We start from the raw sequence: 12,020 nt of genomic DNA, 5'->3' as shown, positions 1-12,020 counted from the left end.
GCCCGGATATGTGTCCGGTACCACTCGGGGGACAGAAGAGGAAAAGACAGAGGCCCTCACGCCCAGGGATTGACCCTGCCTGCGAGGCAGCAGGAACACGGAGGGGATATTGAGGCCACAAATAAGCAGCGTTTGCCAACAGAGTATAGCGCTAAAAAGCGCCGGGCAGATGCGTGGAGCTGAGAGTGCAGACCTCTCCTCAGAGCTAGGGGAGGAGGGAGGACATTTCTCAAAATCACACAAGTATTTAAATGCATATTATGAGGAGTGCTCCAGAGCCCTGGAATCCCCTGGAGGCTTTACTCCAGCAGATTGCCTGGCCCCACCTCCTCGGGGCTCACACCGTAGGCCTGGGTGGGGCCCAAGAATTTGCATCTCTAGCAAGTTCCCAGGCCCGGAAGAGCCTGCTCCCCCAAGGAAAAAACTGCAAGATGCCAGGAGAGTTTAAGACTGGGGAGTCCGGAAGGCCCCTCAGAGGAGGAGTCAGATGAGGAAAGAGGAGGTGGAGGGGCATTCCAGGCCAAGGCCCTGCTGTGGGCGAGGGCCCAGGGAGGAGGACCGAGGGGAGGGGAGGGTTTCCGGGGGACGGCTGACCTGGGCGGCCTGGGGCAGCCGGGGCGCGCTGAGGCCAGAGGAAGGCTTAAGGCACCAGACAAGGTGTGATCCGGTTTGGTGGGGGCATCAGTGTCTGTGGCCTGGCCCCCTCAGTCTCCTCTCTCACCTCCGGCTCCTCCAATGCTCTCCCCACCCCCACCCCATCCTGGTCCCCAAGGCCACATCCCAGCCACAGCAGTGGTGAAAACATAAAAAGAGCCTCTGAGCTCTCTCTTGCAGGCCACATGGCCCCCCTTTCACATCTGAATCCAACGAAGGGCACCACCCTTTGCATCTGAAAGGGAGACAATTTAGGGGAGGAAAGTGGGGATTCCCTAATTCTCAGCTGAAAGAGGGGGGTCCCCCCCGCTGTGTGCACACCTGGAAATAAAACAGCTTCCCAGTGGAGAACGGAGAAGGGTTAACATAAAGTCGGGGGTGCGGGGGGGGTGGGGGTGGGGGTGGGGGGGGGCTGTGTCAAGAAGTGCTCGGGCCTCAGCAGCCAGCAGTCAGAGGAGGGGCGCATTTCGCAGAGCAGAGTGGTTCCCCAGCTTGAGACCGAGACAGGGGCCACCTCTCTTCGCAGGTGCCGTGGGGCAGCTGGCAGAGCCTGGGATCACTGTGACCTAAGGGCCGGTCCGGCTGGGTCCCCTTCGGAGCCTGGGGCAGGTAGCTGCGCCCCCGGGACCCGGGCGGGGCCACCCTCCCCGGCCACCTGCCTCTCACGGCCCTACCTCTGCGTGTGTATCTCGGTTCGGTGGGAAAGTCGTGATCCAGGCTTAGGGCCCCACACGGGAATTTCTGTCCTGACATTTTAAACTCGCAGCAGCTTTAGCCCTGGGACGAGGGCTTCCTAACGGAGGCATCAGCAGAGCTCAAGCTCCGGGACCTCAGGCCCCATTTCCTTCCTTTCTTTCCTTCTTTCTTCTTTCTTTCTTTCTTTCTTTCTTTCTTTCTTTCTTTCTTTCTTTCTTTCTTTCTTTCCTTCTTTCTTTCTTTCTTTCTTTCTTTCTTTCTTTCCTTCTTTCTTTTTTTCTTTCTTTCTTTCTTTTTCTTTCTTTCTTTCAATTCTTTTTTTCTTTCTCTTTTTCTTTCTTTTTTTTTTTTAAATTTTTTATTTATTTATTCAAGAAAGACACAGAGAGAGAGGCACAGGCCGAGGGAGAAGCGGGCTCCCTGCATGGAGCCCGATGGGGGACTGATCCCAGGACCCGGGGGCATGCCCTGGGCCGAAGGCGGTGGGAAACCACAGAGCCCTCTTTCTTTTTTTTTAAAGACTTGATTTATTTATTCATGAGAGAGACTGAGAGAAGCAGGCTCCCTGTGGGGAGCCCAATGCGGGAGGGGAGAGGGGACTCGGGGACCCCAAGATCATGCCCTGAGCCCAAGGCAGACGCTCCACCGCCGCCGAGCCCCCCAGGTGCCCCATCAGGTCCTGTTTTCATTCCGTGTGTTGCCGCAGACAGATGCTGCCTGGGTGTCTCTGTGAAGGGAAATCCTTGCACCGCACTGGGTGGGGGGGGGGGGGCTGTCTTCCACCAAACGACTGGTCACTCCACAGCCTCCTACATGTGTCACAGGCCCTGCAGAAATGTCTGTGCACCAGATGTTTCACGGGCGACCCCGTCCTCCACGAGGCACGGTTGGGGATTCAGAATCACAGTTGTGCTTTGCTGTTTTCAGCCTGGAGGTCCGCCTGCCTGTCCCTTGAGCCACGGCGGGGGGGCTTCTCTGAAGCTTTCCTCTCCCCTTCTTCCCACAGGAAGCCTACGTGATGGCCAGTGTGGACAATCCCCACGTGTGCCGCCTCCTGGGCATCTGCCTGACGTCCACGGTGCAGCTCATCACGCAGCTCATGCCCTTTGGCTGCCTCCTGGACTATGTCCGCGAGCACAAGGACAACATCGGCTCCCAGCACCTGCTCAACTGGTGTGTGCAGATTGCAAAGGTAAGTGGAGAGGCGCGGGGGCCCTGAAAGTAGGGCAGGTACTTCGCTCGCTGCTCCCCTGCCCCCTCCCCCAGGGTGATGCGGTCGTGCGGGCGCCCCAATGCAAGGCAGCAAGGGGGAGAAATAAAGACAGCCGGAAAGTGGACAGGTGGGGCTCCGTCCTGGGAGAGCTACACTTGTGCGCGCGTGGGGCCCGTACACACAGTGTGTGTTTTATTTTGGATCCAGTTGAATTGATTGCCTTCTGCATCAAATGGGGGCCTGTCCCCCTGCGTGCTGAGAATCTAATTGTTCGGCTACATCAAGGTAATATTCGCTTTATTAGGCGCTTATAGTGTGGCCTGCTGCTAGGACATTTCTCTGGGGTTCTCGTGGGTGAATTTTAGGGTAGTTGAGGGTAGAGGAGGAGCTGTGGCTTCCACCCCATCAGGCCTGGATACCAAGGCAAGCAAGGGGGCTGAGACTAGGCTAGGAAGATCCAGAGGACAATGGGGCTGTGCCGACAGGGCAGGTGCTGGGTCCCCCCCCCTCCCCGACCTGGCCCCCCGCAATAACAGGCTCGTTCCAGGGCGAGAGGCGGCTGACAATGCAGACAGTGGACAGGTGGCCCAGCCGCGGGCTGGGTGTTAGCTCCTCACGGGGTCCCCAGAGGACTTTTAACTCTCGTGCCAAGCCTCTCCCTCGGGATGCCGGCACCGCAGCGATTGTTGGCAACCCAGATGGCTAAGTCCTGTGTTCCCCTCGGTTGGCATGAGGCAGGTTAGTGGGCAGGCCCATCTCTGAGCGTGGGTGTCCTTGCGGCCGGCCCCTCTGCAGCGAGCCGGCGTGGAGGGCCGTGGAGGGGCCACGGTGGCCGCAAGCCTGACCACTGGGCCCTGCCCCCCACCCCCCGGCTGCGCTGGTGGCCCGGTCGTTCCAGTGCCGCATGCTGTCCCTTCTCAGCCGCAGCCTCGGGGTGCTGCCCCCCCGCCAGTCCCCGGTGTTCTTGTCCTTCTCGAAGCCGTAACCCTGGTCACAGAACAGGGGCCTGCGTCACTCAGCAGTGCTAGATAGTGGCCCTGGAAGAGGGTGTGTGTGTGCCTCTGACGCCGTGATTTCCTGAAAATGCTCGTGATTTCTGCGTGTGCCTGGATCCGTGTCCCAAGGCTGCCACGGGTTGCCGCGGCCTGGTGGCTCACGACCGCAGCAAGCTGGCCACCCCCCGTCCTGGAGGTCAGTGCACAGCCAAGCCAGCCGGGCTGTGCCCACCTCCCCCCCCCCCTACTGCCCACGTCCTTGCCTTTTCCTTTCTGGTGGCTCCGGCCACCCCCAGGCTCGAGGTCCCCCCCCAACCCCGTCTCTTCCTCGGTCTTCACACAGCCTCCTTCTCTATGTCTGAGTCTAAATCGCCTTTTCTTTTCTCTTAAAAGACACTGATCACCCTGAAATCCAGGATGCTTTCATCCTACATCATTACCTGGTTGCACCTGTCACCCCCCGAGGTTCCTGGTCGACATGAAACTTGGCCCGGTCCAGTCCGGAATAAGGGCTGGTCTGGGGGAGGAGGTGGTTAGCCCCAGGCAGGTTTTACTGAATCTGGAATTATTCCTGAAGATCTGCTCACCCCCTGACTCCTGAGCCCAGAAATTCTTCCCCCATACAGATAATACTGCCTTGCTTTGGTTGCTCTCTTTTCTTTCTAGCACATACTGCTGCCTGGGAAGATCTGGCTTATTTCCGTGTTTGCTTGAGTTTGTGTACAGCTGCCCCAACTGGACGGTGAGCCCAGTGACACTGGTGTCCTGGCCCGTCCCCACCCTGGGCAGGGCCTCCCAAGCTCTGCACACCTGCAGCCAGCTTCCCCGGCCGAGGTGGTCAGCATCTCTTCTCTGCTTATGTCGTGTCAGTCCACCGCTCCACGAAAGTGATGCTCCTCGCGATGGGGCATGTAGCCCCCGCGACTTTGGTCCAGCCCAGAAGCGTGCTGGCAGTTCCAGCAGACGTGAGAGCCACATCCCACTTCTGTCGCTCGGTAACCACCTCAGGCAGGTGGCTGAGTCTTTTTTGTGCCTCATTCTTTGGCCCTCAATGAGGTTCCTCCAGCCGTCCTCCCGGGTACGAGGGTGACACCAGGTAGCCTCTGGGAAGCACCTGCCACTGGTGCCGTGCACACACGGTGCTCACTGGATGTTCCCTTTCTCCATTGCTCTCCCCGCATTTTGGCTCAGTTAGGTTGGACTCGTGACTAAAAATCTAAGCTGAAACATTGTCTTAATCTAGTTCCGCATCAGCTTTCATTTATTAGAGCAGCATCAGGGTCCAGGTCCCCTCTCCTTCTGAGCTTTTTCTCTTCTCCTTTGAGACCTTACGTTTCAATCCGCCCAACCACTGGTGTCTACAAAGATGGAAATTTATTTTAACCCTAAAAGTCAGCTTCTGCAGGCGAGGTGGAAAAAAACACACAGACCTCAATATGCCAGTGGCCACGGCAAAGAAGAATCCGTCTGTGCCTTGGAGTCACAGAAGTTCCCGAGTTGAGGGTCCGGGCCTGAAAGTTTTCCAGGGCAGTTCTCTAGATGGTTTTACTCACAACTGCAACCTGTTATTGAAATCCACTCTAGTGTCTCTTGCACTTTATTTCTCTTTACTTCACACTGAAAGCCTTCCAGATTGCGTCTCTTAGCTCTCCGGGGTAGATTTGCTTTCTAAGTCAGAGGAGAAACCCTTGCCCGCTGTATTTGAATCGCTGGAGTGATGGAGGGCCCGTCCTTGGAGGGAGGGGAAAGTAGTGGTTTCCTCGACCGTGAAGACAGAAATCTGCTCCTGGGTGAGTGACTTTTTATCCTAGTATCGAACAATTTCCTTTGTAAAAGTTGGAAGTGAGACTACCCAGAAACACTTAGTGGCTGACCAGAAACTGAACCTCTGGCGTTTTCAAAGTGGGATTTATTGACCCATAAATGTCCTGCATTGATTCACAAAGGCCTGGGCTCTCCTGGGAAGTTTTCTAAATATTGATGGAATGCTGGCCACTGTTACGCAAGTTTCTCATCCTGGCTGAACGGCTAAGAGGATAAATTCTATCACCTGGGCAAAAGGAAAAGAAAAGAGAAGTGAGTGGGCGAGGGAGGAAGTCAGGATGGAGTCAGGAAGGGCCTGGAAAAGCAGAAGAGAGCTCCAGGCCCTCGTCTTACAAGGTGACAGTGGATTCTGTTCTCCTGTCTCGGGAGTTTCTGGAGATATTACCTGCTCCCCAGATAGAAAGATCCTGGCTTTCTAAGCTCCTGGCTCGTGGGGCCCTGGGTAGCTCCCACATGCTGGGATTTCATTGCTTCAGGAAGTGTATCCACTTTTTCTGGGTACATGAGCCAGCTAGTAAGTCCCAAACTATATCAGATGGCACAGTAATGTCATAAAACGTTCTAATCAGAAAGGTCCTATCGTCCGATCAGCCTGTCACTTGGAAACGCTGCTATTGTGCCAGCATCTTCCCCTGAGACCATCCGTGCACATTATTATGACGTCCTGCCATCGATAAAGGCTCTCGAGACTGTGATTAATCTGACGGTTTCCCAAACCTTTGGGACAAAAGAGCTTGCTTATCACCTAGCCCAGATCAAGATCTCACAGAATTGAATTCTCAGGTAGTTGACGGAAAATGAGGATCCCTGCGATCCAGCCCTGGAGAGGTTTGGAGACAGATGGCAGGAGACCGAGGCTCTCTCTGACCACAACTGTATGTGCACCAAATGGTGTTTAAGGTGGTCCAGGAGATACAGTTTAATAAGGACAAACCTAAAAATTGTCAGTTCGAAGGATTTATTTAAGTGCACAGAATTACTTGGTTTGGCCACCTGTGTTCCTTCCTGAGTGCCCTGCTGTGAAGCCCATGTTGACAGACTCTACTGCAGTCGTAACAGATGAGCAGGGGGGTAATGAATGAATGAAAATCATACCAGGGATCCCTGGGTGGCGCAGCGGTTTAGCGCCTGCCTTTGGCCCAGGGCGCGATCCTGGAGACCCGGGATCGAGTCCCACATCGGGCTCCCGGTGCATGGAGCCTGCCTCTCCCTCTGCCTGTGTCTCTGCCTCTCTCTCTCTCTCTCTCTCTCTCTCTGTGTGACTATCATAAATAAAAATTAAAAAAAAAAAAAAAAAAAGAAAATCATACCAGACAAGGAACTAGAAAAGGAGGTGAGGCTCACGATGCAGCCCAACGGTGCCGATTCACCGCCGGCCTCTGCTTCCATCCTCAGAAAGCAGGACTCATCGGAGCTGATTCCACCGCCAAGCATGATCAACACCTAGGCAACGAGACAGCTCAGTGACAAAGCCAAACGGCAGATCCATTACCAGGCTTTTCAGTTACTTGGATTATTTTTTTAAATCTATTCTTAAATGGCCCATAAAAGATTACAGTGGAATTGAATCAACCTGAATGGTCCCTGTGCAGTATGTCATCCAAAAGCCAGAAGTTACCGTGGTATTAAAATATCAAGAGTATCAACTTTTAGGTATTTCATTTAGTGAACTCTTGGGCATTCATTTGCCAGTGTTAGGAATTGGGTGAAATTCGTATGTAAAGAAGATGAAATTTCTTATCTCCCCAACTTACAAGCCAGTGAGGGAAACAGATCCACACAGCCAGGAGCGCTGCGGGGAGTGAGTGGTCAGAGCAGGAGAGCTGGGTACCTGGAGGCCTAGGCTCCCCAGGCCGCTGGGAAGGGCACACGGGGACCAGCAGGGGTCAGTTGGGGTGGAGGGGGGTGCTCGGTCTGTCAGCCAGGTGCCAGGTGCTGGGAGCCACCGGGGGTGGTGGAGGTGAGCAGGCAAGCCAGCCTGTGTCTTAGCCTAGAGAGTTCTGTGCCAGAGATGTGAGGGAAAGGCCCTGCCCCATCAGTGAGAGGTGACCATCCGGGTGGCCAGGATGCAGAGTGGCTCGGTGCCTGAGAGATGCTGAGGGCTGCTCAGGGAGGGAGGGCTGGGGAGGACGAGCGGAGCCCCCGAGGGGCCCTACAACCCCACACAAGGAGACAGTGTCACCACGAAAGCAAAGGGCTCTTCTCGGGAATCTATTTGTGATCAAACTCTCCAGGGGGTGGGGGTAGGGGTGGGGGGTGGCTGGAGTCCAGGTGAGGTGGGCTAGCAACCTCATTCAAGCTCACAGCCAATGGATGGGGAAGGGGGGTGACCTAGAAGGAAACCCTGACAATCACCAGTCCCTGTGGAAGACGCTCGCCGGGCCCCATCCTGCGTGCTGCGTGGATAAACTTACTTAACCATCTGATTAGCCCGCTTTACATACCGGGAAACTGAGGCACAGGGGTGTTTAAGTAAACTTGCCAGGCTCTTGAGCTAGTAAGTAGCACAAATCAGGATTGGACCCCAGGCAGCCTGGCTCCCAAGTCCACACTCTTGGTGAGCCTGGCTGCCCCCTCACAGGAGGGTGTTGGTGCCACACGAGCTGTCTGGGATCGGGAATTCTGATACTTTTGTGCCTCTTCCGAGGGCAGGAGCCCGGGGAGGGGGAGCCTACTATTGATTTAGCTCTGCCCAAACCATCTGCGGGCCCCCCACTCCCTGCTTGGTGCCACTGCTGTCTTCACGAAGTCATTGCTCCCCCCGACTCCTCCCCATGGCGGTTTATGAAACAGAACAGAGAGGGATCCCATTGCAGCCTCTCACCCTGGCCTCCTCCCAAGAGGACAAGACGCTGCAGCCCTCCGGAAAACGGAGACTGTGAACGTCAGAGCCAGCCACCCCCAGGCCTTTCTTCTTCGTGGATGTTGTGCCAGAAAGATCTTTAGTATCCGTGTGAGGCACATCCCTGTGCTTCTCTCCTTTGTAACTTTGAGGTGCTCTTCAGATTCCCTTCGAACCTTTTAAAATCCATCCTAGCTGTCCTGGAGTAAGTAACAGAAATAAATACGTTGATTTAAATTAAAGCGATGATCTGAGAGGAATCAGGAAATGAGCTTCCCAGGAGGCCCTGGTGCTGCTTCCTGTGGTGTCTCCGCCTAGAGGGGCTCTTATCAGGCTCTTATCTTTGCGAACTGGTTAAAATATAACTTTGCTGGGCACTGAGATGGCCTTTTAAACTGCCTCTATGGTGTGGGACAGAGACTGATGAACAGGGTTTTATCTAAGCTCAAACGAGCCTAATCCTGCCGCCTCCAGATCCTCTCTGATTTAAACCCCTCTGGCTGATTAGCTGTGTGCTCCCCAGATGTAAAGGGCTCTTTCCCAAGCCGTTCCTGAAGACTGATATTCTCCAAAAACGTCACAGTGTATTAAAGTTGTCCTTTACAGACCCAAGGGGTGGAAGTGGGGCTCAGGTCAATTTATTAGGTTTACATAATGACATGGACTCAGTGGCACACGACCGAGGTGCTGGGCTGTGGGGTCTTTTGCTTATTTGGAGTTTCTTTTGACACCTCAAGCAGCCTTTGGGCCAGCAGGCAAGTTGCGCTTGGAGGCCCCAGCAGGAAGCAAGGGACCCCATGGTGGTCTTAAGGCCTCCGAGCACTTGGTCTGACCAGCCTCCGGCCTCGCGATGGCTCTCAAGGCTGATGCCAGGGCTCCAGCTCCAGAGGGGGCTTCTTAGAAGATGTGTTGGAAACGCCTGGCACACCATCATTGCTCAAAACAGTCACCTGCTACATCACTCCCTCATTCATTCGTTCGTTCATTCATTCATTCATTTTTCAACACTTTGGTGAAAATGTGTCCGGTGTGCAGGTTGTGGGGCGTTGAAATAAAAGAGGCCGAATGATACGTTTGAGATGGTAGTTAAACAAGGCTGGAAATTCCCTCTGAAGTCCCCCTTTGTGAACTCAGAAAACACAAATTTGAAATAAAGCAGAAGGGATAAAGCAAGGTTGACTGGTTCCCAAGTGTCCCGGACTTATCTGTCCCTATTACTCTGTGGATGTGCCTCCACAGTGCCTACTGCCGAGGACGTCCTTGGGAAATGGCTGAGGAAGCAGGGCCAGCGACACAGGGTGGAAGGAAGAAGAGAAAAACGGGTGAGAGAGAGAGAGAGAGAAGGAAGGAAAGAGAGCAAATGAGCTAATACAGCCTGGAATGCAGATGTTGCGCCTAACCAGGCAAGAGGCCAAGCACAATTAACCCGTTTTGAATGGGTAAGAGTGCACCGTGTTTAATAAATAGAGGCCTTACTCTTTTATAGGAGACAGGAGGATTGAGCAGGGTCCCAGGAAGCAAAGGAGAAGCGGAAGCTCATGAATGGAGCCCCCTGTGAAGGGCCATGGGGGGAGGTGACAGGGAGTAGGAAGTCAAGTTGGTCCTCTGTTTGGAGGAGTTCTCTGGGCTTCTGCTCCTTCCCTCTCAGCTCCCCACATGCCATTCCTAAATAATAATCCCTAATTTGGAAGCGCTGTGCCAGAGGGAACCTGCTAGTTTCCTCTTGAGTAGACGTGAGCCCTGCTAACCATATTTTGCAGCATCTGAGGGATCTTAGAAGGGGAACACTGAAATCGAACCGCATCATAAGCATTCAGGAACTTTCTGGATAATCCAGGGGAGAAGAGAGACATGGGAATCAATCATCTTAGTCCAAGGAAAGAAAAAGAAAGACCTCCAACATAGCCCCCACAGGCTAATTCTTGGTGGCATCTTCCTAAGATCCTAGTTTCCTCCGATCGTTAGTTTTGCTCCAGAAAGAAAGAGAGCTTCTGATTTCACCTCACTACGAATTTTCACCTAATAGTTCCGTGAAAGGAAGCAAAGAATTTGCCAGGAAATTTGGGACTCCGTCCTCACCCACAGGTTCTCCCTGCAGTTCCCTAACGTGGCGATCCCTCCAGAGCTACAGAAAAGCTGGGGAGTAAAGCAGCGTGGGTGAAGCCCACTTGTTTCCATCTCGTGCTCTTCAGTGAGCATCTCTGTGCCTGTCTTTACTGGAGAGCGCCTGAGCGTCCGCCATAAAGGACGTTGGAAGCGTGGTCCATGCCTCTGGCTGGAGAGAGAGGGACATTTGTGAGTTAGTGGCAGAGAATGTGGTACAGACATAAGACGTCTGCAGAACTGAACGGCTTCTCCGGCCTGCCAGCCTGGCCCTGCACGGAGGTGGAGCCGCCAAGCTCATGTCAACAGGTCGGAGCTTGGTAGGGTCCCAGGGAGCCTGGCTGAGCTGGGCAGGCGTGGAGCAAGCAGGAGTAGAGGCCCTGCCAGCAGGAAGCGCTCATGACGGTCACCAAGAAAGCTGTGGGCAAAGACCCAAGTCGAGGGGGCATACTTCTGGGGGTGCACACGTCAGGCACTGCCCTGGGTGCTTCTCGGGTATTGTTTCTCTCTCTCTCTCTCTCTCTCTCTCAGCAGTGGTTCTGATTGCAACCAAATCGGGGAGGTGACTGAAGAGGGGGTAGGAAGTGCCACCTTATAAAAGGAAATTCAGTATCCATGTGATTTCAAATTTTACAAAGCGGGGGGATCCCTGGGTGGCTCAGTGGTTTAGCATCTGCCTTCAGCTCAGGGCGTGATCCTGGAGACCCAGGATGGAGTCCCACATCGGGCTCCCTGCATGGAGCCTGCTTCTCCCTCTGCCTGTGTCTCTGCTTCTCTCTATGTGTGTGTCTCATGAATGAATAAATAAAATTTTAAAAAAAAAATCTTCACCGTTGGTAGCAGCTCAGGTCGGTGGCCCAGAGGAGCATGAGGGCAGTGTGGCCTCCCAGCGCTGAGAAGCCCGGGAGCGGCCTTGCCTTCCCTGCTCTGCAGGTCAGCCAAGTGCAAGGAGGTGACACGGGGCAGGGGCGCGGCGGCCACGGTCCACACCAGCTTCCAGCCAGCTCTCAGCCCATCAGCAGACGTCTTGCTCTGTCCTCGCCCTCGAATACTTGGTTCATCTGGGTTTAAAGCTTGAGCAACTGGTTGGAGAAAAGTTAACAAATCGGCAGCGCATTGTCTCTTCGTGGATGTGTCGGTCCATCCATTCAGGGGATAGTTAGTGGTGATCCCAAGGGGCGAGTTGCGGGGTCCCTGACGGGGACAGCTAGGACCCGGTGTGAACAGGACATGGGCTCCCCGAGTGGGGGCCACTCCGGGCGGCCCAGGCAGCGCTGCCGGAGCCGGGCCTGGCCCCGGTGGTCGCGGCGGCCCCTCACTGCGCGGCCCCGTGTTGCAGGGCATGAACTACCTGGAAGACCGGCGCTTGGTGCACCGCGACCTGGCGGCCAGGAACGTCCTGGTGAAGACCCCGCAGCACGTCAAGATCACAGATTTCGGGCTGGCCAAACTGCTGGGTGCCGAGGAGAAAGAGTACCACGCGGAAGGAGGCAAAGTAAGAAGCTGGCCTGTGGGGCGGCGACCTAGGGGACGTTCTCAGAACAGCCTGGGTGAGGTCACAGCAGCCGCCGCTGACCCCTGGGTCTGGCCAGGGCCGACTTCAGAGGAGCTGCTCTGAAAGCAGGATTTGCTGGGAGAGTGAGGATAGAAGTTTCTATCGCGTCCAGAGGCCAGAGCCAATAAACATGAGCTG

The 12,020-nt window shown here is 54.8% G+C and overlaps 1 protein-coding gene across 3 annotated transcripts in view; it reads left to right on the top strand.

Moving 5' to 3' along the window:
- The window catches only part of EGFR (epidermal growth factor receptor), a 197,695-nt gene that overhangs the window by 173,160 nt on the left and 12,515 nt on the right, over nt 1-12,020 (top strand). For all 3 annotated transcript variants that reach the window (XM_077864150.1, XM_077864151.1, XM_077864152.1), the window contains exons 20-21: nt 2,357-2,542; nt 11,667-11,822. In XM_077864150.1, coding sequence (XP_077720276.1) covers nt 2,357-2,542; nt 11,667-11,822 — 342 coding nt within the window. The remainder of the gene's footprint in view (nt 1-2,356; nt 2,543-11,666; nt 11,823-12,020) is intronic.

This window comes from Canis aureus, chromosome 21 (genome assembly GCF_053574225.1).
Source record: "Canis aureus isolate CA01 chromosome 21, VMU_Caureus_v.1.0, whole genome shotgun sequence".
In the NCBI taxonomy this organism is placed as follows: domain Eukaryota; kingdom Metazoa; phylum Chordata; class Mammalia; order Carnivora; family Canidae; genus Canis; species Canis aureus.
The sequence above is the reverse complement of the archived record's forward strand: the minus strand, read 5'-3'. Positions and strand labels throughout refer to the sequence as shown.